Below are 27,901 nucleotides of genomic sequence, written 5' to 3' on the forward strand. Positions count from 1 at the left end.
ACAAAGATCTTGATTTTTAACCCAAACCTCATAGTTCCTGCGGAAAAAGCACATTTGGATTAATAAATAAAACTCAAGTAGGTCTGAGGGTTGGAGGGACTGGTTCTTTATTTTAAAAAGACACGTGTCAATTCTCAGTATCAAAACAGTTGCACTATTGGTTTTTCTTTCTCCCATCGGCCCCCAAAGAGACCACACCAAAGGAGAGTACATTTTAAGCCAATAAGCTGCAGAATGCACACCTAACAGACTTTACCAAAACCTCACCAAAAAGGGGTGCTGGGTACGGAAACAAACTTTTAAAGATCAGCGCACGGCCAGACCACAAACTGTATGCAGAGCTCGCACAGCCAGATGGGGTAGCCAGTGTGCTCCAACCCCAAAGAAGCAAAGTTTCAAAATAATATAAAATTTAAAAACAGTTTTGTACATAAGCTATTCAAGATTTCTCCAGCACTATCTGATACAAAGCACGAATGAGATGGCACTTTTAGAGACAGCAGCTTCAGACCCAGAAAAGGGTAATGAGATGAGTTTCATATGGCTAAATCAGTGGCAGAAAAACATAATTTTTGTTTTCTTTCTTTCAAGGAGGCAGTAGAGTTAAGTAACTGGTCACCCTCAATATAAAGGGCACATGATCCATTCTGTGATCTGTTGGGAAGGGAAGGTAGAAATGGACAAGGATTTGGTCCCAGACAGAGATCACACTGTTTTGTTTGGTCACTTCTGATGAAAAAGAAAAAAAAAATGGCCCCAAAACACCTTAAAGCTGAAAACCTGAACATCACTTTTGTTTTGCTAACTCCTGGAATCACCCTTCTGGTTTGGCTGGTACTCTGTACAAAGCAATGAGGTACCCCACTGTAGAGTTTTTCTCTGGGTTCTATTTGGCTCCCTACAAGGCAGGCCCATACCTCTTTCCCTCTCTACGGAGAAGACAATATGCATTACGCTGAAAAATTACCTTCTAAAAGTGAGACCGATGCTTCAGAACTGTGGAATTATTTGGAATGTTTTACAAATGGTGGCTACGTCAACAACAAAAAAGGTATTATAAAACGTGTATATCACAACATGCTTTTAAAGACACTTTGCATTGTGCTCACATTCCCTTCAACGTTGTTCCCAAAGGTACTCGGCCTCTAGCCCAACCAGACTCTCTGGGGAGAGGCAGAGACAGTTTGGCGAAAAAGACACAGGGGTAGGGGTGGGAGGCAGCGACAGGACAAAGCAGCCTTCCAGTTAAAGATCAGCCCTCAGTTTAAAGGTCAGCTTCGGGCAGGCTGGCCTCAGGTGGTCGGGGTCACAGGGAGGAGCAGCGGCAGGGCAGGACGGGGGCGCTCTACATCTCATTCAGGTCAAGCAGAGTCTGGTCCAGCATCCGTTGTGTACAGAGGTGTTCCTCTTTGGTGCATTTCAGTTTATCTAGTGGGGGTAAAGGGGAAACATTACAAAACCCAGAAGTTAGCTCAAGGTCTACCCACTGAGAACTGCAGGAAAGCTGCCTTCTCACCCACAGAAGTGAGCTATTGCGGCACTTGGTTTGCAGGGCCTCCAGCCCGCCTACTGAAGTTGCAGATGCTGCTACACTTCTGGGGGAGGGAGTTGGGGACCTTATCAGTCCTTTCTTCTCCCTCCCTCACCCAACCAAGCCTTTCAGCTTTCAGTGCCTGACGGAGGTGTTCTGCTCCTAAGCATCAGACATCCATCCATTCTTCTAGGCTTTGCCCCGAGGACACACCTACGTGGGGTTTGACTATTGAGAACAGGGGTGGGTATCTTTCTACCGATAGACACGTCAGATCTCAACCTGAAAGAAGTACAGGAGGAGCCTCATGTGCTACAGGCTTTCCCCAAAAAGTAGAGCAAAGGAACTAGTGGGATAAATCTATGACGCCCCCTCCCCCCGTTATGTCAAAGCATCTCTAAAAAAAACAAAGCCAAGAATACAACCAAACACATACATGTAAAGCAAAACCTTAAATTAGATTTTTGCAGTTATTGTCCAGTCTAGCCAGTTACTTACAATTAAACATAAAACCAGGAAAAAGCAGCAAGAGGGAAAATGCCAGGAAGAAAATGAGCAGCTGAATATCAGAATTTAATCCACCCAGCAATCAAACCACTGCTCTAGGGAAGTGGGGAAAATACTCAAATCTTCAACTCGGAAGTGACGGCACACAGACCTTTTCCTTTCCTTCCCTTTTGTGCACCCAGTCAGAAGGGCCCATCGCTGGGCCAGTAGATGAAGCAGTTACCACATCTTGTCAAGTTAGTCCTTTTATTGTTAGAAAACATCCATGCAAGGGAGCGTATCCTACAGTCAGTGCACAAGAGCAGCAAATAACAGAAAACACTCCCCGATTTTCTCACTATAAACTCAAGTCCCTCCCTTCATCACCCACAAGATCTCTTGGAAAAGGATAGAAAAGCAGTATTAACCTAACTCCCACTTTACGGTGCTCTTAGGAAGTCAATATTCTAACTGCCCCAATTAAAAAGCAATTTGCTTAGGGCGACTTAGTAACTTTTAAAAAGACAATCAGCTTTTTGCTGGGGTCCAGGTCAGTGGTGTGAGCAATAAGCTCGGTTTAATGGGCACCAGGGCTCCCTGCCATCAGTCACACAGATCATGCAGCGTTAGCTTCAGTTCACTAGAAAGCAGGCGGTTTCGCTCAAGTTGGCTGTAGAGACGCTCTGCAGCAGCAACAGGGAGGAGAGAAAACAAGAGAAGAGGAAAAAGAAGAGGAGAAAGAGAAAAAGGGAAGGTTAGTAGAGTACCAGATGAAAATTGTGAGAATTTCAGCTAGCTGGCATATATAACATGCATCTATAAGGCAGAATGGATGCTAGGAGGATTCAGACAGAGGGCAGTTAAGAGTCAATCAGTTGATGGAAAAACCAACAGAGGAACAAAATTAAAAAGTCCTGACAAGTTGGAAGGACATTGTGAGGGAGGAAAAACATCTCCCTCACAGCATTTATCCCCTCAGTTGAGAAACTGAGACAAGTGAAACAGGGCAAAGGAAGGAATACAGTTGGCGTATAAGAAATACATATATAATAATCGGGATTTGAAAGGAACCAAAGTGAACAGTTGAATGTTTTTTCTGTAAAAGCGCTCAATACAGCATTATGAATGGTAGAGTGGGACAAACATGCCTCCACCCACTGAATCCTACACTTTCTAATGCTTCTTGTTGTAGGTGTTGGGATATATCCATCATAGTGGCCTATTCAATCAAAATCCAACTTCCCCTTTTCTAAAAGAACCCCAACCCTGTTAGGGTCAACAGTGTGCCCAGCACCAGAGGTGAATTACTGGTACAAGCCAATCAAGACTAGCCTATTTTTTTCCAGCCTCCCTTGCAGCTAGGGTGATCACGTGATCCAGTTCTGGCCAATGAGATACAGGGGCTAGCCTGCTGGGGGCGTCTGGGAAAACTTTAGCCTTCCTTCTTGCCTTGAACATGGATGTGATGATTAGAGGTACATGTTTCAACCTTAAGAGAAAAAGCCAAAAGAATCACAGAAAATCCAGCTATATCAGGCCACACTCGCTCAAGTCTAGACTTTTTGTTATGTGAGAAAAATAAACCTTGTATTTATTTTAGCTACTGTTAAGCTGTTTCTCAGAACCAAAATATTCCTGATATAGGTAGTTAAGTGCTCAATGCCCTTGGCTTTGTCTAAGATTTTCTACTTGGAGCACACCTTAAAAAGGGAGTATGGAGAATCCAAATCCATCTGACCAGCACATGGGTCATGGAAATTTGGGGATAGGGAGGCTAAACTCCTTTCTAGTCTACCCCTAGTACTACTGTATAAGCCTCTGAAGTTCACAAACAAGTTTCTTCCCATGTTTTACAGTCTGTTTCGAATTGGTCTCATGACCTCAATATGAAAATAACTTTTGTCTTAAAATCAATTGCATCTGTGGGCTGACTGTAGGCATTGCTCAGGCACCTTGCCTTCTGGGCTGAGGTTTTCCCCCAGTTCCACCTGGAAGCAGGGGCCCGTATGGTCCCAATAATACTTGCCACTTTATGTATACTAACAAAACAAAGCACATATGGATAAAAATATCCTGGGAGGGAATACCCAAAAGTAAGAGTTGTATTAAGGGATAAAAATTAAGAGTGAACTTTTAAAAAATTGCACTGCCTATTAAACCAGTGGTCCTCAATCTGAATGATACTGCCCCTCCTCTCGCCCCAGAGGGGAATTTGGAAACGTGTGGAGGCAGGTTTTACTTGTCACAATAATTAGAGGGCCCTACGGATATTTACTAGGCAGGTGACAGCAATTAAGTAGGACTGTTTTGTACACCCCAGAATTACCCTGGACTATGTTAACAAAAGTCTACCACTGATTGAGAAATACTATACTAGTCCCTAAGATTCATAAGGCCTGGGAATGGAACTGACAAATAGCCGAGGTTCAACTCTGTGTTGCGTTTCTTAAACTTTCTGATGTCATATTACATAGAGTCCATGAGCAGCCTGATGCCTCTGTAGCAACCACATCCAAGTTAGTGTGACTCCCACTACTGTCTTGGAAAGGAGGTGTAATCAGAACCTTACATCTCCAAACTGCCTCATCAATGAGGGTTTTGTTCCATTTAGGGAAGAAAGAGACAGAGAAGTGGGAGCATTTCATTGCCTCAAAAATCCCAGAATGCAGTTCCCTAAGAATTGTATGAGGTCGGAAAGAAACGTGGTTGTTCTCTCACCTTGAACTTAGTAAGTCAAGTTTCTAACTGCTATCTTTAGTGACTAAAGTATCAGGATCAGATACCAGCTCATTAAAGCTCTTGGTTCCCTGATAACAGCAAACTAAAACAAAAAAAAGGAAATCCAAAGAATCTGTTGGGTCTGATGTTCCTTTTAGCCATGCCTCCTGCCTAATTAATTAGGGAACAACTCATGGAACAATCGCTTAGGCTTCATTGGTCTGAATCAGGTCAATTTCATTCTGTAACCGGAAAAGGGGGAGGGCCTCAGGGTAAAGGGAAGTACATCAGCTTTAAAGCCTCAAAGAATTAGGGAGAATGAACAGATTTTGCTTTTCATTTCTTTATTTACTTTCCCCCAATGTTAAGGCTGGGGAGTATTCAACCCATACCATGTAAAAGAGATTGGGTGAGGCTAAGATAAGGCTGCCCAAAGTTAACAGGTCAGTTCCACCCATCGGGTAACTTGGGGTCCAGCCACATTTGTTCTTCATTCCAACAGTAATGAGGAAGTGAAAAATAGACATATCGGTCTGTGGTTCTTTCTTAGAAATTAAGAAAAGGGGCAAACGTTAAGAGGTCCAACATTTTACTGAGACTACCAATGATACTCGACCCCATCCCCAAAGCTGGTCCAGGTTCAAGCATCACAGGACGGCTTGTACAGGGGTAGAGGGCATTGAATTGAAAGAGTGAATTTAACATGACATGGTATTTCCGATTTCACTCAGCTCCCCGGCTTGCTGGTCTCTACCGTTGCTCACACCAGTCATGCCCACGGGGAAAGAAAGACAGGAGCTACCAGAAGTATTTAACATTTTTCTCCTCCATTCTCTCTTCTTTCCTCTCTAAGAAGCCTTTCTCTGTCAACTCCTTCTGCCCAAATCCTGAAACATCCAGGCCCGTACTATTCAATGCAATAGCCACTAGTCACATGTGGCTTGTAAAATTTAGATGCACTAAAAGTAAGTAACAGGGTAATACCAGCCTCATTCTGGGTGCTCAACAGCCAGATGTGGCCAGCAGCCACTGTGCTAGACGTCACTGCCCTACATTCTGCTGGACAGATAATTCTAGGCTGTACTTCTTGCCTTTTATTCCTTGCCACCAATTCACTCTTCAGCTCCTTGAAATTTGCCTCCTCCCCTTGATCTTAACGCTCAAGATGTCCCCTCAAATCAATAAAATGTCAATGACAATGTCCCGCCTTCACTCATCTTCCTTCTCAACCTGTTGAAGTTGAGAACCGCTGGAAATCATCCAGCCCCTGACCTTCATTTAGTTTCAAAGCCACCCATTCTTCTGGCCTCCAACCAGTTCCATTTGGCTTCGCCCTCCACAGATTTTCCTTTGCTTAATGCTTTTTACACTTGAAACTGTCTTTTAGGGTTCTGACATACTCCCATGGCCTAAACTGCCTGTTGCCCTATGGCTCCCCAAATCTGACAGCAACCTCTCTTCCTCCAGCCCTAGGATTTTATTTCAGCTAGATACCTGCCAGTTTTTCAGACCTATATGTTTTTCTACCTTCCTGTCTCCCCAGACTAGGATCACATGACCCCACTAACACCTTTAATACCCTTTGCCTGGGCTCCAAATCAGTCCTCCTCACATGTGGGGTTCGCAGGGGGGGAAGGGGGAGAAGACGGTTTCAAAACACCATCTTCAATGCCATCGCTCTTCCACCATTACCCTAGTTCAGATTACCACCCCTGGGAAAACTGCAGTCAACTAACCCAGCATTTCCCAAAGTGTGGCCCAGTCACTGCCCGTGGAAGGTGAGAAGATTTCAAGCAGTATATATTTGTGAACTTGAGCGCACATCCAACTTTTGATTCCAAATTACCATTGTGTAGAGTAAGAACAAAACAAATTTGAAAACGAGTAAATTTGAAGAAAACAAGAATGGAGACAGCACGTGACTATGGCAAAAGCCCCCAAGTGGTATGCAAATGACTGAAATTTGGGAATCACGGTTTCAACGGGTCACTTTGTTAATCTGCTCCCCTTCCAATATATTCTTGACTCAGCTGCCAAATTAACTCTTCTCATATGCTACTTGGCCCAGAACACATCCTTGTCCTAAATCTCCAGTGGCATCCCCGTCACCTACAAAATAAAGGCTCCCAGCCTGCTCTCAGTACACGTCTGTCCCCTAGTCCACCTAAAGCTACCTTTACAGCTACTGTGCCCTTCCCATCTCTATCTATGCTGCTATCCTTTTGCTTCTTTTTGACCAAAATACTCAATACCCACTATACCGCAACCAACCTCTGCTTGTCAAAAATCCAATCTTCTGGAACCAAAAAGAACGAAGAGGCGAGTTTTGGGATGTTTATTGAGCACCTATTACGTGCCTCCTGCCGTGAATCTTCCCCGATCATCTCCACCGTAATCACTCTCCTCCCCGCTCCGAGTGCCCACAACACTTTACTTATTATTTGTGGCACTTCATCACACGTCATCTAACTTTACACATATATACGTTCTCTCCGATGAGATTCTGAGCAACCTCAGAGTAGGGATGGTGTCCCCATCTTTGATTACTTCTGTCATCTCAGAGGCTGCGAGGCAGGAAGAAATATTATGGACAGAAATAAACCTGAATTCAGCGAGACCTAAAGTTTTAGATTAGGGAAAACCTCTCCACCTGCCTGTAGTTTAAAATAAAATTATAAATATGCACTCTAGTGAGAAACAGGAGTACTTAGGTAGATAAGTACAGCTGACACCTACACCATCTCTGCTGTGTAAACTGGAATAGGAGTTTCCAAAACGCTGATATTTAATTCCATAATATAAACCAGGAACCATTTTACTAGCAGAAATTCATCATATCAATGCGTGTACTACACCAATACCACCTCGTGCACATTTGAATAGGCATGCTTGCTTTCATTTTTCCAACAATCGTTTATCACTTAATACCCCACTAGCACATACAAGGAGGGAGATGATAGTAAGCCTCAAATGTGTGAGAAAGGTTCCAAGAAAACATGAAGTTTTTCTGTGACTTGGGGTATGTACTTTCCTGTGACTTGGGATGCTATAATGAGTCCGTTTCAGTGGTAATGTACTTGGGTCCACAGGGTGTCCTGAGGACGCCCCATCTGAACCCCTGGTAGGAGGGCACAGAAGGTGTACTGGGAGGCCCTTCACTGGTCTGTCAATCCTACTGTCTCACAGGAGAACCTGAAGAGAGGGTGGGGCCATTCCAGGCAGGACAACTCAAGAACCTGGAAGTAAAGGATTCGGATGCTCTCCTTCAGCTGGAGTAGGAGGGTTGGCGCCCCCATTCCAAGGAACCAGGACTAAGCCACCACACCGAGACTCAGAGCAGTTAAGTTTAAATGTCAAGAAAAAAACAGACACACACAAAAGTGGCTTTGATGACGTAAGTCAGAGGAGGGAGAGCCTATGATAGCTGTTCCCCACGCCGTACCCCCAAGGCTCCTTCTTAGGGACAAACAGCAGCTTTGTCAATGACACAAATGCCGGGTGGCATGAGGCTTCCAGCAGCTTAACATTTTAATTGGGGGTAGGGGTGGAAGAGAACACATAAGTTACTTTGTGGCCCCCCCACCCATCCTACTGCTTTGGGGACCAGCCAGGCCGACCCAAATGGAATCCAGAGCGAGTGTGGGGCGTTGGGGTCCCCGAGGAAAGGGGCAGATCCAGGACAGAGCAGAAACGCTGGGAAGTCATCTGTATGAAAAAGTAAGGAGACTCTAGGTGAGAAGGACCGGCACCAATCTGCACAGCAACTTGGAAGAGAAAGAGGAGCAAACGGAAGAGCCGGCATAGGAATAAGAGCCAGACCGCCCACCTAACTGTTGGCTTCTTTTCAGGGTTAGTGGGAAAGATAGAGGCAGGTTAGCACCAGGATCGGGGTGCACAGCAAACAGGTCAAGTCGCCAACTCTTTTGGGTGCTTTTTACTACCTGGCTTGCTCTGGGGCTGAAATATGGGCATCAAATTGAATTCGTCAGTGACTTTGATATTTCCAATCATGGGTGATTCCCCTGAACTTTAATATCAGGGCAGAAATCACACCCTGGAGGTCTGAGTTTTGTTATGGAGTGTTAGGGCCCAAGACACGGATCCTCTGGGCCCTAATTCCTCCGTTGTATGACATGATTCTGCCTTTGGCAGGATCCCTTCTGAGAAAACTACATTTGAGAAACAAATAGAAAATTCAGAGTGTTGGAATGAAGGCACTAGGAATAAAAATTACATGTAGATCAGGGTTCTCCCACTGATCTAAGACTCACTGCCTTTCCAGCTTTCGCCAACAAGTAACCAGCACCAACATTTTAAAGAGAAGCGTGGAGGAGAACCTGGTGTCCAGATGGTCAGCGCAAAGCACAATAGGCAGGCTCTGCCCCCGCCACCCACAAGCCAACGTCCCAGCCCCGCTCGGCTGTCAGATAGTTACATAGAGGTCATGTCATTGAGGGCGTGGTCCAGCTCCTCGCTAATGGCCTTGTACTTCAGTTTCTGGGCATAGAGCTCATCTGGACGGGCACAGGAACCACAGGGAGGAACGAGGGGACAGAGTGGAAGGTATCAGAAGCAGATGAAAAGAGGGAATCATTAGAAATAGGGAAAGTGTGACCGCGGGTCTAATACCACGGTGAGGAGGGTATCTACACTGGCAGCCATAACTGGCCTCTTTCAGATCCACTGTCCCCTGGACCACTTCCTGCTCCTCTCATCGAATGCAACAAGGGTTGAGGACCTGGGCATAGTCATGACTGGAAATTCCTATTACCAAGGCACTCAAGAGGCGACCACTGCCACCCAGTTAACCCAATTTCTAGCAGTGATAACGCTGACTTGAACAAAACTAGAAAATGGAGAAAGGACACATCACTACTCCTACAATTCACTAGCTACCAAGCGTGACCCAGCATTCTTGGACCCTCTGCTCTACAGGCTGCCCCCCCCACCCCCCCAGTAAGACTACCCTGCTACCCAGAGTATACCAAAGGAGCATACTTCAGAGTTCTCCAAGTACATTTCCCCTGGTTAGAGTGGATGCAACTGCCAAATTGTGGGGAAGGGAAGTATTTAGAAAAGCCTGGCGTCGGCCAGTTCTGAGGCATCTCTTGGAGAGGCCCCCCACAACCTGAGTGGTGGACGGAACTGCCAAACAGCCATGGGGTGACACGTGTTCTTGCAGCCTTCTGAAAGCATGACTAGCATCTCAACCCAGAGTCTCAAGATTTAAGACTCCTCACTTGGAAGTAAATGCAGCCATGACCAGTGACCTCCCGCCGAGGGAAGGATGCAAATTCCAGAATATTAGGTAAAGCCTCCTTCTCTCTAAAAAGGAGAAGACTGAAATGTAAAAACCCAATTCTTGGGTTTGACCCACTTCAGCTACTTGGGGCAGAGGACAGGGCACAGGACGCAAGCCAAGTCCCTACTGACTCCCTTTGGTGTCCAGGGAAAGGGGAACGGTCTCTACGTCTTCATCTTCATCCCTCTCCCAGGCTCCATACCTTCCAAATCATCAATTGTCTTTTCCAGCTTGGCTACCGACCTCTCAGCAAACTCTGCCCGGGTCTCTGCCTGCGGAACGAACATAAGAAACCAGTCAGAATCAGAGATGAACAAGACAAATAAGAGAAGAATCTCTATTTCTCCCGCCTCCTGCTTCTACGCCTTTCAGGGCGAGAGCCAGCCAGTCGCAGCCTCCATTAAGGCCTGTACACCTCTAAATGTCCGGGTCCCCCCCATAACCCCCTCAGCTCACCTCCTTGAGTTTATCGGTAAGAATCTTTATCTCTTCCTCATATTTGTCTTCTTTTTGAGAGTACTGTAAGAGAAGCATAATAGAAACGTCAGAGTAGAAATGACTCACACAGACAGTACCTCCCCCTCCCCACGTTTACTCTTCCGCTGAACATCCTCTTGCATTTATTTAATGTGCCGAAAGGTCCACGAGAAACAGCAAGGCCTGTTTCTGGACAACAGGTCCTTAAAACCCACAAACCAGTGTCCTTAGGGACCCGGATACCCCCATTTTAAAGAGGGACCTCAGCTTTGAGCTCCGTCAGACCAACTCAGGGAGGCATTTTTCCTTCGTCCTGCTGAACCAGTAGCTGTAGTGAACCCCCAAAGCCACATGGCTGAAACAGTCCCGCGTGATGATAAAGACACGTCATGTCTCGACTGCTCAGAACGTCTCGACCTGATACCACCTGTTGCCCCCATCTGTCTGCTAGAAACCCCGTCAGGGCCCATGGGGACCGTACAAGCATAGCACAATCCACCTGAGGACAGTGAGACCCCAGGCCTGAGAGGCAGGAAGTCACTTTCACTACAGCAATCCACAGGGATGAGCATTCGCCCCAGAAGGCAGGCAGAGACAGACAGAGCCCACTTCTCAGGGATCTGGGAGGACCGGGTTTCTCCAGCCTGTCCTCAAGGGCAGGGCGGGGCCAGCCCCTACCTTCTCCGCCTGAGCCTCAAGAGACTTGAGGTTGTTGGTGACATTCTTCAGCTCCTCCTCCAGCTCAGAACACTTACTGTGAATAGTTTACGTAACGCAGGACAGGAAAAGGGAAGGAGAGGAGAGAAAAAAAAAAGGGAGAGAGACATGCAGACGTGAATTGAGCCTGTATGTAGAGAGAGCTGAAAGGTACATAGGGAAAAGAGAAGGCCCCGGGTGACCTGAGTCCGAAACCCTCCTCCCTCCGCCTCGGACTTCGTCCGCAGCTGGACCCTGGGGGCTGGGACTCAACGTCTGGAGGCCAATGAAGGAGACACTTGAGAAAGATCACCAGAACGAGTCGTAACTGCTACCTGGGGGGCAGGTGGGAACGGCTGCCCAACCCAACCGTCCCCCCAATTGCCCCGGGGGAGGAGAGACCCTGTGGAGAGGCAGGGAAGCAACTAGGAAAGAAGACATGAGAGACGCCAAGAAGTGGAAAAAGAGTGGAGCATTCCATGGAGAGATGAGAAAGCATTCAAATCCACCAGTGGAGGGGAGGCAGCTGCGAAACAAAAACTAGACCACGCCACACACACAACCTCTCTGTGGGGTCGGCGGTTAGTACCTTTTCCTCAGCAGCACTCAGACACTTCAGGTTCTGGTCCATCAGTCTGATCTGCTCATCCATCTCTCGGCAACGGCTGTTAGTGAAAGTCACGGGGATCGCACAAGCCAGGGTGCGGGGAGGGAGAAAGGTCAAAAGGGAACACAGCAAGAAAACAAGCAGCAAAATGGGAAGAAAAAAAAATTTCAAAAAATGGGAAGAGAACACCAATGGTCGTGATATGCCATGTCTGGGAGAGAACGCAAGGGAAGCACAAATACATACACCTCAGCACTAACTTTGTTATACAAGGCCCAGAGGTGGCAGCGGGGGGCAGTGCACGCCTGCCTGTGCCCTAAGTTAAGTTCCCCAGGAGACTGGCAGAGTGGTAAAAACAGAGAGAGATCTTAAGTCAGTACAACCACTTCAATGCCTCAAAGACAAACAGAACCCGGGTGGAAGGACCAGTAGAGCCTTCCACTTCCTTCCACTTCACGGTTCACCGTTTCTTATTAGTCTGGATTTCCCCTCAACTTATAAAACCCACCCTGCAAGATAGAAGACAACCTCATTGGGCATCTGTCACCATTCGGGAGCGTAAGAAAGCCCAAAGCCATTCGGAGGGCCAAAAAAAATCACTACAGGTGATGCCCGCTCTCCAGGCTCTGTTTAACAAGGTTGAAGGGATGCCAGCTCATTCGCATTAGTGCCCAAGCCAAAGGGGAAGGGACAGAGTGTAGGGCAAGATTTGGGGAGCGAGATACTCACGACTCTGCCAGTTCAGCACGTTCCTCTGTGCGTTCCAAGTCTCCCTCAATAATCACCAGCTTACGAGCCACCTACGGGAGAAGACGCAGGTACAGGTGAGCGGAGCCAAGGAGCCGTTTCCCTCTCACGGGTCTTTTCAGGAGGCCGGTGTCACGACGAGAGGAACACACCCACGGTGCCTCACCTCCTCGTACTTCCGGTCTGCCTCTTCCGCAATGTGCTTAGCTTCTTTGAGTTGGATTTCCTGGAGTTCCATCTTCTCTTCATCTTTTAAGGCTCGGTTTTCAATGACCTTCATACCTCTGTCAGAAACAATAAGGACAAATGTGGCAGCGACACTTTGAGGAGTATGTCATCAGCTCCACGCCAAGGGACCCGGGACTGCACCTGTAAAACGCCCTTCATTCCTCTCTGCTTTCCACTCGAAAAGAATGCCCACAGCACCCCTCGTCCATTACTTCTTTTAAACTTTTGCTTATAAAAATAATACATACTTGTTACGAAATTGAATGTTTCAGGGTGTAGTCTAAGGGCATAAAGCAAAAAGTCTCTCCACTTCTAGCCCTGTTTATCAGAGGTTAATATACTTCACAACCCTTCCAGAAATGTAATCTATAGATAAAATGCAAACACTCACACCCGCGCTTCCCACCCCCTAAAGGAACCATATGCACTGTTCTGCAGCTTCTTTCCCTCCCTTCCCACGATTGAGACCCGCTCTGTCATAGCACACACATAGCGGGATGAATTCCTCACTGTTACCGTCCGCCCAGCAGGGCATTTTGAATTCTGAAGCCTCGGTGTGATCCCAGGCACGTCGGCATACACCTTTGTTCTAGCTTAGCTCACACGTGGCACGGAGCCAACTGGCTATTTTCAACAGACGAGCTGTGATTTGGTTTGAGGGCTGCGGTTCTCAACATGGGCACACATTAAAATTACCAGAGAACCTTCCAAGAAAACAACGCCCAGGCCCCTCTCGCAGTGGATTCGGAACTTGACGTGGGATCCAGACATTCTGATGTTCCTCAACTCCCTTACGATCCCCACTCCTCACTCGCATGATTCTAATGGCGCAGCCCAGCTCAAGCGAGCTTCTGAAAGAAAACACTGACTGCTGGGCTCCACCTCCCGAGTTTCTGCTTCTTGGATCTTAGATCGGGGGTAGGGGCGGAGACCTTGCATTCCGCCCAGGTTCCCAGGTACTGCGGGTCTGGGGTCTCCCTCTGAGAACCACGGCTGCAGGGGCACTGATCTCACAAGTTTATGATGCTTCACGAAGTGGAAGCCTTCCCGATGGCCCCGTTTAAGGATCAGTCAGGAGGTCCATTGATACAGAAACATCAATTACAAAACGGTCACAGGGTCCAGGCCCCTTCCCCTGTCTGTCTTCAAGTGGAGAAATGAGGCGGAACAGAAGGAAAGAGGACCCTGTCACACAGGTAACTGCTGAGAAGACCAGGTCTGCGAGGAAGTCTTGAGCAGAGCCATTCCGGACTCCTCCTGACATGCCCACTTCACCAGGCCCCTAGACACACCTCTCGCTCTCATCAGCAGCCTTCTCAGCTTCCTCCAGCTTTTGCAGGGCGGTGGCCAGGCGCTCCTGGGCGCGATCCAGCTCCTCTTCAACCAGCTGGATCCGACGGTTCAAGGACGCCACCTCCGCCTCAGCCTGCGTGGGGGGGAAAGGATGAAAAAAGGAAGCAGAGGCCCAGTGAAAAGGAGCAGGACCAACCATGACAGTAAGACGGAGGCTGGCTACCACGAAGGGGGCCCAAGTCTAGCAGATGTGGTGATACACGCGCTTCCTCCCTTTTCCCATCAACCAACTCCCCTATGTTCCACAGGAAGAGCGTCTGAAAACTCAGTTCCTTGCCCAGCCCAGTGTCAGTTAGTACCACCCCCTTTCTGGACCCAGTTCAAATTCCTGAATACACGAGTGTCAGAAAAGGTGACCAGGGAAGGACTCCTCCCTGGGCTCTGGCTTAGAGGTGTGTCTCATTCTTCAGCTGCTTTCTTCTAAGTGTCTCATAAAGTGGGACGATAAATAAGCCAGGTTTCCTAAAGAGGCAATCTTGCGTTATCCATTAATGTGCCGCCTAATTCAAGTTGTCAACCCTCCGGTGACCCGACCCTCACACACCAGGACGACGACCAGCCAAGAGACTGTTTTCCAGAAGAGGCTTCATGACCAGAGAGCCAAAGACTGGTGCACTGAGATGCCCACCTCCATCGCTGCAACTGGCTCCCCACAACCCCCACCTTTTAAAGCTGACGGCAAGGAGCTCCTTCTGGCTAAAGGTACCTGCTTTGATGCCATTACAAAAAGACCTGGGGGCGGAAGAGAACGTCTCGTCCATGGCTCCACATTTCTGAATTGTGATTCTTCTGTTCCTCTATCCCCGCATTAGCCTCACCCTCCAGTACAGCTTAGGACAACCCTCTCCCTGGCCTGCACCCCACAATCAAACACAGGCTAGAGTCCAAGAAATCCCACGCCTTAATGGAATAAGAAACAAGGAAAGGAAGCGGCCGCGCGGGGAGGAATTCTACACGTAGAAGGGCCTCCCTCCTATGACAGCCTTTCCGCTCCCCACACCTTCCCTGGTGGCAAGTCTGCCGACTGCCACCATAGAAGAATTTAATCTGCCTGCATGCTCCCCAGTTCAGATGCTTATCCAAGTGCTTGGTAAACACGATCTCTCCTCTCCAGCCCAGATTGTGCCTGAATTCTATTACCCTGATTTCCCCTTGGCAGTCAGGGCTGGGGGCAGCTATAGAAATAATCTGGGCCACTAGCCCCTATGGGGAGGGGGATAGCCCATAAGAATCAGGTTATCTGGCACAAAAATATCCACATAAAAACATAGGAGGTCCAAAGGACTGCGTGCGCGTGCGTGCGTGTGTGTGTGTGTGTGTGTGGCGGGGGGAGCTATAACCACCAGCCTACAGGAAAATAAAATCAAAATATCCATACAAGCTGAAATCACGACGAAACCATTTGTGTCTCTATACTATTTAAAATACCACCAAGACAAGTATTCTCTGGCCCTGTCTCTTCCAGGAAAACAGACATCCGTCCCCAGGACAACACACACTTCACCCCACAAATTCAAAAACTCAAGCTCACAAGAGCAAGCCAGGCTATCAGGCAAGAACTGTGAGACACTGCCAGTGTGCTTTGTCTTACCCTCCCCTTCAGATGCCTAGAACTTAAAAAAAAAAAAAAAAGAGAGAGAGAGAGAGAGAGAGAGAATGGAACCAGATTTGGAGGAAGCTCATGAAATCTCAGTCCCCTTCCAGCTCACCAGTTAAGTTACCCAAATGGAGTAGAAGATAACAGGCTACGGGGGCGGGGAGGGGGTGCTGTTTCCATGGCAACAAGCTGGCCCAGGCGGTTTCTCCCACAAATCAGCATTTACAATAGAATTCTTCGCAAGGCTGAAAAGGGAGGAGGAGAAAGCACATCTTGATGCCCTCACAAGAGCACGCACACATTAACCACGCCTGTATCCAAAGCAGAACCCAAGACGGGAGTCCCAGCAAAAGCCGAGACCCTGTGGGGTGGGGGGGTGGTCGCTGTTCTCTTTTTTAACTCTTCCCATGTTGTAAAGTTCTCTTTACAACAAAACAGAAGCTTTGCAGAACCAAGATTTGTTGCGGAAGGTTAAAGGGAGAAGGAAGACACCCGACTTTCCCTTCTAGCCGGAACCTACACAACTGGCCTGTGAACCAGTGGTGTCAAGAGATTGAGTGGGGCCAACTTCTGCAAACCAGAAAGGGAAACATGAAGCTTTCAGCGATTCTAATCGTCCTAGATTTAGCATGCCCAGATGTGGTTTTGATCTTTCTGCCCACCCACCTCTGCCCAGCCTAGAGGATACACCCTGAGGTCCTTCCTTCCTTCGGTAATGATATGATTCTCCACTGCTCAAGAAGCCAAGATCCCAAGTGGAGGGGAAACAGCAGCAATTCGGTCGCATGAGAAGATGGCTGGCAACGGCTTCAGCTGTGAAATGAGTTGGGTTTTATAAAATACTACCATCCTCCATGCTGCGGAAGTTCCCCAAGCCCACCACACCCTTCAAGGCAAGAAACTGACAGGGCACTGGTACTGGAGGCAGATCAGGGCCAAGGACAGAAGGGGATTAGCCTAAACCTGGCATCCTGCCACCCTGGGGTTTCTCGTTTTAGACAAAAGCCACAGATGAAATTCAAAGGAAATGAGTAATGGAAGTTAGGCTTCAGCCCTGTGGGTGAAGGACTGCTCCATTTCACAGTGTTCACAAACGTATCTACCCAGCGAGATACAGTGCCCTTGGGGACTTTAAATTTCACAAGGGGGAGGCCAGCTGGAAGGAAGCAGAGCTATCAGCCCCAGAGTAAACAAAGGTGGAGTCTAAGCGTAGGCATGAGGAGCAAAGGGCCATTTGCCTCTCCCTTAGGTGTGTGTTCCAGTGTGAAGGCAAAGAAAGGTAATCAGCAGGAAAGCAAATCTAAACCAAAGGAAAGGTGATAAAGCCTGCTTAGTCCTCCAGACCCCACATATAGGAGAGAGCCACACAATGGTCAGGCAGCCTAACCCCCTCCAGAGACTAGGAATATGAGAATAGGTTCGAAACCCACTCACTCCCTCAGTAAACGTGTTCCTTTAGACCAGAAAAAGAAGAGACAAACACCAGGGGAAGAGAGGTTATAGGAGAGACGGTAAGGTAAACTATACAGTGTGGTTAAAATGTAAGTTTTATGTGATGCATATTTTGACCACCACCATTGTTACATCAAAAAAAAAAAAAAAAGGGGAAAGACTGCATTTAAATATTATGTTGCTGACTGCTGTTTAAACTTAGCAAGACGACAAAGGAGATCCAAAATTGAAAGTGGAATTGACAAGGTGCTACATTATAAAAGGTCAAGCTCCCAGGCCAAAGCAGGAAAGATGGATCCCAGAACTCCAGTCTCAGTTCTGGATTCATTCAGCTTCCCAACCAGGGTTGGATGTTCACACAAAGCAACCAAAGAAATCATTAAGTGACAATCCCACTAATAGCATGTGATACCATCAGGGAGTGCTGAGTGCCAGAGGGTGGAGCCTGCAAAACCCACATTCCAGGCGTCTTAAGAGGGTAACAGGTAGCCCAAACACCCCCTTCCTGGGGGGGGGGGTTCAAAGTTCACTATAGCAGAGAGTCAAAAGACTAGGTTCCCTCAAGCTGGGGAGTAGAAGACACCAGGTTTCATCAATATTTAACCATCACCCTACTTCCCCATCTGAGGACTTCCTCACTAGACCACAGCACACTAAGCAAAGATGACAAGCTCTGAATGAGGGAGGAGTAGCTTAAGAAACTGAAATTGCTCTCTCTGCTGCCCATCATTCCAGAGTCACCAAGGGTGGAAAAAAGGAACCAGACTTTTCTACAAGGGCAAATACCAAACCCTGGGAGTCGGGGGACACACACGACATCGATCCATCCTAGAAGTATTCCTAGGATGCCCATACTTAGATGTTGAGCCTAAGACTCTGCAGCTCCACCCCCAGTGCCTTCAGCCATCCTCTCCCTTCCCCTTTAAGGGGATCTGGTCACCAGAACAAAGGAGGAGAGAAAGTGTCACTAGTCAGTCACCCAGCCAGTCCATCTCACTTGAATTGACAATTAGAAGTTACTGGCATAATGAACAGAGGAAACGTCCACCGAGAAAAAGGTGACTGAGGCAGACAAGCTCCCAGCATTGCCAAGCCCAGTTATGAAAAGAAATGAACATTTTAACAATGTTTAAGTATTAACCTGGAAGGCAGCTGCCCCCACCACCTTTCCCCCTCCCCAAACATTCATTCTCAGCCACTCCCCAGAGGAGCTGCCAAAAAGGAGGAAAAAAAACTTACCAAGGGAAAGAACAGGGAATACCAACAAACCACAAGAGTTCTTTTCATTAGGTCTTCACATTTTAGTAGCAGTTACTTTCTTCTCCAGCCTCCAAAACCAAAAAGCCTCAACTCAGGAGATCAGTTCCACCCACTAGACTGCACCCCAGACCTTGGAAAATCTTATGGCTCACTGAAACGCCTCTCCACCACTTCCAAACAGAAAGTGGTTTCAAGAATCACCATTCATTCCATCAACATTTTGTGTTCCAACTTTCCGTTGACCAAACATTTACTGAACTTAAAAAAAGACACTGGTGGGTAACTGGGAAAGTAGCAGAGTAAGATAACTGGAGCCCCCTGGGAACGCATTCTGTCTTCATCAACCACAGTGCGGCTGCTCAATCAGAAACCTGGACAGAAGTTGGCACTCCATCCGATTCTCTGCCACACACACTCCCTTATCAGCTCTGCTTGGAAGAAGTGTCCTTAACCGGTTCAGCTCGCACTGATCAATCACATTTCAGCAATAAAGGCCTGAATGTGGCAGGAATTCCTGCCTTCCAGGTCCTCATGGGTAGGGTCAGACATTTTGCTTGGCTCCTGCATTTGCACCAACGAAGGGAGTGAAGTACCATCTCCCCTCTCGCTTCATCTCCACCGAGAGAGTGGGGTTTAGCAGTTGCAAGGGCTCCCCGCAAGAGGAAGGGGCCCCAGGCCGGAGGATGGGAGGCGGTGCTGTGGCCTCAACCCCTCCAGGGAGGGCACCGCGCTTCCTCTCGGCCGACTGCTGCCTCATTTCCTGAGCAGGAGGAGGGAGCGGAAAAGCTGCGCGCAGGCCAAGCCGGGGGCTTTCCGGCGGCACCCACCCCCAAGCCCCACCCATTCGCAGTGTGTTCGGCCCGGTTCCTCCCAGGTCAGAGAAGCACCTACCTACTCTTACCCCTGGGGCCGGAAACCTCAAACGAAAGCAGTCGCCCCCGCTGCCCGGGGACGTGGGGGAGGGAAAGGCCGCTGAGCCCCTCCCCCCGGCCGCGCCCGGCTCCGAAGCACTGAATGAATGAGCTGGAAGAGCAGGAGGAGAACCACTCCCCAGGCCCCTGCAGGCTCAACTCCTTCGGAGGTCCAGCCGGCGCGCCCAAGCGCCCAGGGGCCCCTCGCCCGCTGGGGGTCCCACTGAGGCCAAGCCCCACCCACCCTCTGGGCTGCAGCTTCGTCTCCGAGTCTGCCGGGCCCCTGCGGGCCGTGCTCCACGGCAAATAAAGGGACCCCGTTCCGGGTCCCCGCTGCGCCAGCCCCTGCCCCGCTCTCACGCGCCTCGCCGCGCCTCTCCGTACCTGCTCCCGAGCCCGCCTTTCTCCCTCCACCTCCCGCTGCAGGCGCTCGGCCCTCTCCTCCGCATCGTCCGCCTGCTGCTGCAGGACCTGGATCTTGCGCTTCACCGCCTCGATGGTGGTGATCCCGGCCATGGTGCCCACCCAGCTCCTGCTCGCGCTCGGCTTCCTGCCTCCTCCGCTCGGCGCCGCAGCCGCTTCTCACCCTACTTCCGCCTGCTCCGCCCTGAAATACCGGAACTGACCCGCCCGCCCGGATGTGACGCCGCCGCCGCGGCGCCCTGCACCGCCAGGCAGGCGGGAAGGCCGGCCGCTGGAGGGAGCCCGGCGGGCAGCGAGGGCGGCGCCGCCCAGTCGCCCCGGGCGACGGCTTTGCGCCTTTCCCTGGGGTCAGTAAAGGGGGGCGGGGCTGGGAAGAGGGATGGTTACCATGGCAACCGGAAGGCGCGTGGCGGTCCAGCCGCTCCAACCCCGCAGGCTGCCCTTAAGGGTTGGCTACCGGTGCGCTGCCCTTCCACTCCCGCCTTGGCCCTTCACTCCCCCAGTGCTGACCCGCCACTGGGTCATCCTGCATCCTGCAGCCTCCGTAATGTAAATATCCTACAAGCCTCTGCTTCCATCCGTTCCACACAGGCTCCAACACCAGGTGCTGCTAAGAAAAGCCTGGACTTTCTGGGCCGCCTTCAAAAGAGCCCCACGCTGCCACCTCCTTCCAAAGTCCGCTCAGGTAGATTCTCTCCCATCTCAAAGTCAATGAAGGCAAGTATGGGGGTGGAAGAGATGGGCTGATTGGCAACATGCTTATTCTATGTGGCATCAGTTATGGACCTAAGTGGAAAGGAAGAGCAGGGTTCTGAGCCTCAGGAAACTCGACCCTGGTGGCCTAAGAATTTGTCCAACTGTCTTTGGAAAAGGCTGGTCAGAGAGCCTATGGAAGCAGAAATGAGACTGTCATCTGGGTGCTGGTCAGCAGGGGGCACTATTGTACCTCCCTTTGCCCTAGTGATGAAGCAGACCTTGTCTCAGACAAACCAACGGAGTGTGGAGAGCGCCACTGCATCCCTGAGGCTGGTAGTTGGGAACAGATAATCTCTTGATCCCGGGAAACGGGTGGATTGAGTCCTGAGAGCTTAAAAGCACGACGGGTGGGCGGAATAGGGGCCAGTGCTATTGTTTTCCTGGTAACCAACAATACAACAAATTGACAGGTGTATCTGTCCGTCCCTCCTCTCCCCATCTCCCTTACTTAAAAAAGGTGCGGTAACTCTCTGCCCTAACCATTGCATTCCTCTTTCCCCTTCCTTTACCCTAATCAGCTTCTGATTTCATCTTGTATTGAAAGGACCTTAGACACGGTTGCACAACAGTGCGCGTGTTTTTACTGCCGCTGAACTGTACACTTTAAAATAATTAAAATGGTCAATTTTATGGTATGTATATTTTTCCACAGTTAAAAAAAAAAAAGGACCTCAACGAACTCAGGGAGGAAAAAAACGAAGTTTGGACTAACCTTGCCGTAACCTTGACCTTTTTTGTTCAAGGAGTCCTAGCCAATCCTAGGCTTTCCAGCAAGGCTTCTCATAACCAGAACTCCCTGTGTAAACATGTGGTTATTGACTCCCCCGTCTCTGCCCTTTAAATCCACATCAAAGTAATAATGCTGTCTTTACCTGTTTATTAATCTCAAGAGCACAATCTGAGCTGTGACACCCTCCCCCTAAAGATACGTATATTACATTGCTGTTGACTTTGACCCTTCCTCTCTACTTTCAATCTTGTTGCCTCCTCCTTATTCAGTGCTTTCCCCAATTCCTGTAAACACCTCACTTACTTTCTTTGACCCTATGAGGCAGGAGTCAGCAAATTTTTCTATAAAGGTCCAGATAGTCAATATTTCTGGCAGTGCAGGGGCCATAGGGTGTGGAGAATATTCCCTTGTAGGGAGAGAGTAGACAATATGGTAATGAATAAGATGCAGTCTTCCAATAAAACTCCACAAGTTCAGGCTGGGCGGGATTTACCCCACAGGCGGTAGTTTGCTGACCCCGCTTTGCGATAAGAAACCTTTCTTCCTGCTCCCACCAGGCCTAACAGATTGGTGCCTCCTGCCCTCAACCTTCCTCTCCTGTTTCTTGTTCTGCACATCTCTGAGGGTACTTACTTGTTGGGAAAGCTAACAAAGGTGAGAGAAGTTGAATGGCTTTTTTTTTTTTAACTCACACTTTACATATTTAAATAGTTTTTGGTGGATTCCTATATAAATATGAGAAGTTTCTTTTAGGTGAATGTGTGTATATATATATATATATATATATATATATATATATATATATAAAACATATATATATATATAAAACACATATAAAGCACATATATATGTATATATATATACATGAAACATATATATGTTCCCTTGAGATATACTATATATAAATGAACATACTGAGTAAACCTAGGTGGGGGTTGACGTGTGTGTGTGTGTGTGTATGTGTGTAAAACAGCTTAGGACAGACAGGAATTCATCCCCAGGAAATTCCTGTACCTTTCCAACTTTTATATATTGTTTAGAGCCTCTATGTGTAAGAGCTCTCTCTTCTAAGATCTCAGGTTAGACTTGTTTGATCTCTTCTTTGTTCCTAGAAACACCTCCTCAAGCCCACATACGAGCTGTTTCAGCCCAAGGACTTTCCCAGAGATGTTACCCAACATCTCACAGAACTGTTATTAACCCGACATTGTGCCAGTTAGCAGTAACGATCCCCAAGCCTGTTTATTAGACCCGCAGAGATCTATCCGTCTTTACCTGGAATCCAGGTGAGGCCACTCCAGCAGGCTATCAGGCACTGGCCCAAAGCCCTAGGGGGAACCTGTGTTTTATGCAGTTTTCCAAGAAGGGAGAATTCATCATTTGCAGTGGCCTACCCTTTCGGAAACTATGACTACATACGATGCATATGAGCTGCTTTGTGTCCCTGACCTCTGGCATGGAACATTTAACAACTCTTACCACTTCCCCAGGCCACCGAAAGAGGTGCAACGCCAAAGAGATCAGAAACCTAAGAGCAGAGAGGCCAAATGTGAGGCTCCAGAGATGTTTGTGAATGGCCCACTCTGTCTCTCCAGCTGTTTTCCAAAGCCACAGGTGGTTTGAAGACACACACGGCCCTATTTTCCTGTTAACTCAGTGCTGCGAATCGACCATTTCCATCAACAGCAGGACACACTGTTGTGACTGTGAAGGTTCTTATGGTACTTTTTTTCCAAAAAGCTTCCCTATGTCGTCTCTCATTTATCTTTGTGGGAAACTTCAAGGTTGAAGATGAAGGAAAGTAGGGGATTAGGGGATAAAATACAGTGAAAAAGAGAATTGATTTCATTTTCAAATGGGAAAATTTGGCTCTAGAGAAGCTGCGTAATTTAGTCACGGTCACAGAGTAAGGTGTGGTTGGTGATATATTCACCCTCTGAGATGACCCAACATCTAAGAGTCCTTCTTATTTCTGTCACAGTCTATCATTGTCTGCAGGTCTTCTCTGCTGCCCCATGGGTAATGCTCCTATGGCATCTCCTTGGCATCAGGACAGATGTCCACATTGGTTAAGATAAATAAACCCATACAGGGTCAAGGTCAACATGACCTCCTCTGTCCCATTAGGAAACCTGAGCTGGCTTTGCTGGGCAGTTGAGAGATGAGAGTTTCCCTATTAATACACCTATCTACGTGCCAAGCCTGGGACACAAAAGCTAGGAATGTGGCATGGGGAGGAGGTGGGATAAGTGATAGCAGTCTGGCCTGAGTCCCTTCCCTTTGTCCAGGTCTTGGGAAAGATACTGAAATTGCTGGGGGTAAGACAAAAACAAGACTTCTACATGTCTTTAAGAAAGAAAGTATAAGCCATGACAAGGGTATGCCAGCACGTAGTTATATGTAAACATGTATGTGTGTATCTATGTCTGTGTTCTGTGAATCCACAAGTGTGTGTGGGTCCAAGTGTGTTTGGAATTTAGTCATATTAACATGAAGAGCTTATGTGTGTTGATGAAACCACCCCCCCATCTCCCTAATACTCACATCAGCTGCCTTCTTCTCTGCCAGCTCCAGCTTCTCCTGGGCATCCTTCAAAGCTTCAGAATACTTGTCCAGCTCATCTTCTGTCCCTTTCAGCTTCTTCTGCATGGCCGCTAGCTCATCTTCCAGCTATAGGGACCCCAAGAGTCACACACAAGACATGCATATACAACAGTGCAGGCTCAGACCCTGGGCTCTCGAACCCTGACGGACCCCTGAGCCAAGCTTCTATCTTACCTTCCCCAGAAAGACACACTCTCTGTCCAGTCATTTCCAGCCAGCTGCTCCAGGAGTTACGCTATGGCCTTGGCCTGTCCCTGTGATCTCTGACCCTCAGATGATCAGGCCATGCTGGATTTTCATCTAAGACCCTGGGATGGTAAATATCTTAGGACGTAGATGCCTGGGGCTCCATTTAAGGGAAGAGAGATGCTGCATGCCAGGCCCCTACCTTTTCTTCTAGAAATCAAGGGTTCTCCCCAAACCTGATCTACTCCCACTGTGACACACTCTGACTCAGGAGGGGCTGCTGACTCCCGAGGTCACACAGGCAGTCTGAGGCAGGTACCCTAGTTGTCCTCTGCCTACCCAGCAAGGCTGGTGCAGAAGACACATCCCTCCCACCCAAAGGAACCGGCCCCAGTGGTCACTGCCTTTCCCATGAAGATTGTCTTCCACTGCCCAGTCTTGCTCCCCACAGGTGAGGGGGACCAGTGCCAGGGCCCACCTGTTTACTTCTTTCCTCCGCCTGCTTCTGCTCAGCCTCAGCTTGCTCTGCCCGGTCCAGAGCATTCTCCTTGTCCAGCTTTAGCATCTGCATCTTTTTCTTGATGGCCTCCATCGCGAGCAGTGGCCGAGGGTGAGCTCACCTGTGAACGCTGGAGAACTGGAGACGAGGGCAAGTGAGAAAGGAGGGGGTGCTGCGGAGTGACGAGGAGTCCCCCAGACTTGAGCCTTTATCTCTGCTCATGGTCCCACCTCTTGTTCCAAATATGGCCTTTCCGGCTGCCTCCACCCCATCATTGTTCTCCTGGGGGGGACACAGGGTGAGACACTTTGATGGGCTGACATCACCAGCAGAGAAAACATGTGGGAACAGCTGAGGCTGATTTTAGACAATGGAAAGTGGGGGAGGGGAGAGGCTCCCCATGACCCTGAAATTTTACACTCACTCCAGGAAGGTCTATGGGTGTTTTAAAAGAGCAGGGAGAGGGGCAGGGAGAACACTGAAACAGAAGAGGGTACTCCGGCCATCCTAGGAGAGTTTTCGCCCTGAGGGTCCTAGCTGCTCTTTAGCGGTTGCCTTGCTCTCACCTGCGCAGTGTTGGATGCTGGTCAGACCCCACTGCTTGGGTTTCACCTTTTGATTCCTGGTCTTCAGGGAGCTTGCGCAACGGTTTAGACGGGAGGTCACTCATGATCCTTGACAATTCCCCCCGATCCCCAGATCAAATTACTGAGCTATTTTGAGAGTCTCTAATTGGCAGGGACACATCATTCCTCCTGCTTAAGAGCCACAGGGACGGAGCACAGGGGGGAGGTTGGGATCTGGAAGGCCAGCCCAGAGCTTCAAGTGGGGTGGGGGAGAGAATCAAGGCCGAGTCACTGTCATCCAGACAGGACTGTGCCCTCAGTTTCCCCACAGTGATCTGGGAATAGAACGTCGATATCCACACCGACCAGGGTCTGTACTGCTCTCTACTCTTCTCCGCACCCTCTGCTCCCTTCATGTTCTCTATCCTGGCCCCCGCCCCCACCCCCATCCAAATCATCATTACCAGCTCTTCTCCCCAGCTTAGTTCCAGGCCTTGGGCATTTTTCTCCTTACAGTTTTGTTACCGACAGGTGGCAGTTGATCCCAGTACACCAGCACCACACCATCTGAGAATGTGCCAGTGGAGATGGGGGCACTGTTCAAGGTGACCAGGGCTATCAGGGGAGAATATAAATTGCTCTAATTAGTCATTCTGTCAAGGATAGATGGGTAGTGTTAATACGAAGCTCCGGCTATGGGGTAACTGGGACCCCCAGCAGGGCAGAGGCCCAAACCGGAGTTCACTCTTGCGAGCTCCCAGTCGCTAGAGGCAGATAGGCAGATAGATAATCAGCGAACTCCTGAAGGAAAGCAGACACCAAAGACCCTACTATGGGACTAGGGATGGAGAGGTTCCCAGGGTCAGGAAGCAGCGGATAATAACGTGAGGAGGCATTGACTAAGGAGGAGAAAAATACAAGGACAAAAGAAGATCGGGATACATCCCTTTTAGTACAAGGGAAATAGAGGAAGGTTTGCTACTCAAATGCCAGCTCTCTCCTGCTCTCACACTAGCCCTCCAGCTTAAGACTGAACTCCATGGAGGTTGTTCCCCAAAGGGGTGCTGGAAAGAAGAGGTTCAGAAACAAAGACAGGCGCCCCAGAGCCCCAGAGGTTGCGGTTGGAAAGAGTGTGATGCCGCATTGCCCACTGCTGTAAGAATACGTTTGACATTTAGTTGGTTCCTAAGTAAACAACCCAATATCAAACATATCACACAGAAGCAGGCAGGAGAGCTTCTCCCCACGGCCGAGAAAGGCCAAAGCAGAGACAGGAGACAGCAAGCACGGCTGGGTGGAGAGCTGTGTCCTTGGAGAAGGGCACTGACCCCTGCTCGCTCCTCCTAAGACGGCGGGCTCTCACTCTACTGCCCTTCGTGCCATCGTGTTTCAGCTCGTCTCCTACCAGTGCCTGGCCTTTGCTGGGTCATGATGGCCTGAACCAGGAAGACTATCTGGCCGGTCGCCACGTCCGGGCACCCATCCTTCCAGAAGCTCCCACGCAGCTTCTCCCCCTGAGGTCACGCCCCGACCCAGAGGCTCGGCTGTGTCAGCTCCTCGTGTCAGCGGTCAGCCGTGCCACCTGCTCTCCTCAACTCCCTTCCAGCTGCCCCAAGGCTTTTTGGGGGTGGGGTGGGGGCGGGGGCGTGCACGTCCTACTTTAATCTTCCAACAGAACCCCAACCTTTTCAGAGCACCCCCACAGGACAGCTGAGGGCCTTCCAGCGGACTCCATCCTGGTCCTGCTCCTCTTACGGCACATCAGTAGCATGAGAAACGTCTAGAATATTTGGCTGCTGCCTCCCACCGTCTTGGGCCTTCTCTCCTTCTGCCCATGTCCTCTGGGCAGCCTCCGTCTTTAAAGTCACCCCTGGATGTCCAGAAGAGAAGCACCACCTGTCGCACGGCCAGGCTCCAGAAGACGTATGGTCTCACCTGCCTGGCAAATTGCAACTAAGCCTTTAGGAGATGGAGGGTCAGGGAGGAAAGTCCCGCTGCCAGGAAGTGACCTGCAGTCCTCAGGACTGTCCTGTTCTTCTGAGGCTTTGCACAGCGAGAACTCCCTGGCTGGCTTCAGGAAGGGTCTCCCTCACAGGGATCCAGGCTGCTTCCCTTCTGGGAGGTTTTTCTTCTGAAGAGAATGAGGTCTGTTGGGTGTCATGTGGTAGGCAGATGCTTCCCTCGACTGGGGCAGGAAGAAGCCGGCGTTATAGCTGCACTGAGGGTGGGGGGAGGGTGGGGGTGGGGGGAGGGCGCTCTGCTTTAGCCCCCAGGCCCGTTCCATGTGTCCTTGTCCCCATTAGCCTGGACACACACACGTACCACTCCAGTGCCCTTGACAGAGATCGATCGCTCGCCCCAGGCCCCGCTTACTGTGTGTGGTTCCTGGCCTTTAGGGGCAGACGAACAAACGTGCACAAGCCCCAAGGAAGGCACCTGTGGTGGTGTCTTGTGTCCTGACTCCGTTGGGGCTCTCAGTGTGTAATTTTCATTTTTTTCACTGTCCTTCGTACTCTTCCCCTCCAAGCCCTTGACCACCTTGGAGAACCAGAGGCTGGGAGGACAGGACTGGCAGAAACGAGAGAGGCTTTAGTGTTTAGGGCACGAGGGGCACAGAGGCAGAGACGGGGATGTTGATGTGGGGGAGACAGCTCTCTTAGGACACGGACTGGCGGCATACCTAGGCAGACACATCAGATGGGCTCGGATGCACGCTTTCTAGTTCTCCTGGAAGTACCTTGTAGGCAGCCATTTCCAACAAGACCACGCAAG

General features: G+C 49.3%; 1 protein-coding gene and 1 long non-coding RNA gene across 19 annotated transcripts; one reads left to right on the plus strand and one right to left on the minus strand.

Annotated features, from left to right (window-relative positions):
* Positions 1-90: 90 nt before the first annotated feature.
* TPM3 (tropomyosin 3) lies at positions 91-24,718 on the minus strand. Of its 17 annotated transcripts, none has more exons than XM_019713290.3 (10): positions 24,543-24,716; positions 23,819-23,944; positions 14,085-14,218; positions 12,731-12,848; positions 12,547-12,617; positions 11,193-11,268; positions 10,494-10,556; positions 10,240-10,309; positions 9,171-9,249; positions 91-1,428 (listed from the first exon to the last, which is right to left on the minus strand). In XM_019713290.3, the coding sequence occupies exons 1-10, from the start codon at positions 24,654-24,656 to the stop codon at positions 1,425-1,427; spliced, it is 855 nt and encodes a 284-aa protein (XP_019568849.1). In that variant the 5' UTR covers positions 24,657-24,716; the 3' UTR covers positions 91-1,424. The 17 variants fall into 17 exon arrangements, with proteins under 17 accessions (XP_019568849.1, XP_019568846.1, XP_074174776.1 ...); XM_019713287.3 differs by lacking the exon at positions 11,193-11,268 and adding an exon at positions 11,800-11,875 and having other exon boundaries at positions 24,543-24,710; XM_019713288.3 differs by lacking the exons at positions 91-1,428; positions 11,193-11,268 and adding exons at positions 8,251-8,440; positions 11,800-11,875 and having other exon boundaries at positions 24,543-24,711.
* On the plus strand, positions 20,021-27,346 carry LOC141568517 (uncharacterized). Of its 2 annotated transcripts, none has more exons than XR_016021787.1 (4): positions 20,021-20,135; positions 20,380-20,473; positions 21,832-21,928; positions 26,822-27,346. It is a non-coding gene; the product is annotated as an uncharacterized LOC141568517 (long non-coding RNA). The 2 variants fall into 2 exon arrangements; XR_012491672.2 differs by lacking the exon at positions 26,822-27,346 and adding an exon at positions 22,387-23,807.
* The last annotated feature ends 555 nt before the right edge of the window (positions 27,347-27,901 follow it).

This window comes from Rhinolophus sinicus, chromosome 7 (assembly GCF_057876585.1).
Source record: "Rhinolophus sinicus isolate RSI-liver-muscle chromosome 7, RSI-T2T, whole genome shotgun sequence".
Lineage (NCBI taxonomy): Eukaryota > Metazoa > Chordata > Mammalia > Chiroptera > Rhinolophidae > Rhinolophus > Rhinolophus sinicus.

Coding starts and splice junctions, on each gene's coding strand:
- TPM3 (XM_019713290.3), bottom strand. CDS start 24,656: ATGGAGGCCATCAAGAAAAAGATGCAGATGCTAAAGCTGGACAAGGAG. Junction 23,945..24,542: donor CGGAGGAAAGAAGTAAACAG/GTGGGCCCTGGC, acceptor GGGTCCCTATAG/CTGGAAGATGAGCTAGCGGC. Junction 11,269..12,546: donor CGTGCTGAACTGGCAGAGTC/GTGAGTATCTCG, acceptor AACTATTCACAG/TAAGTGTTCTGAGCTGGAGG.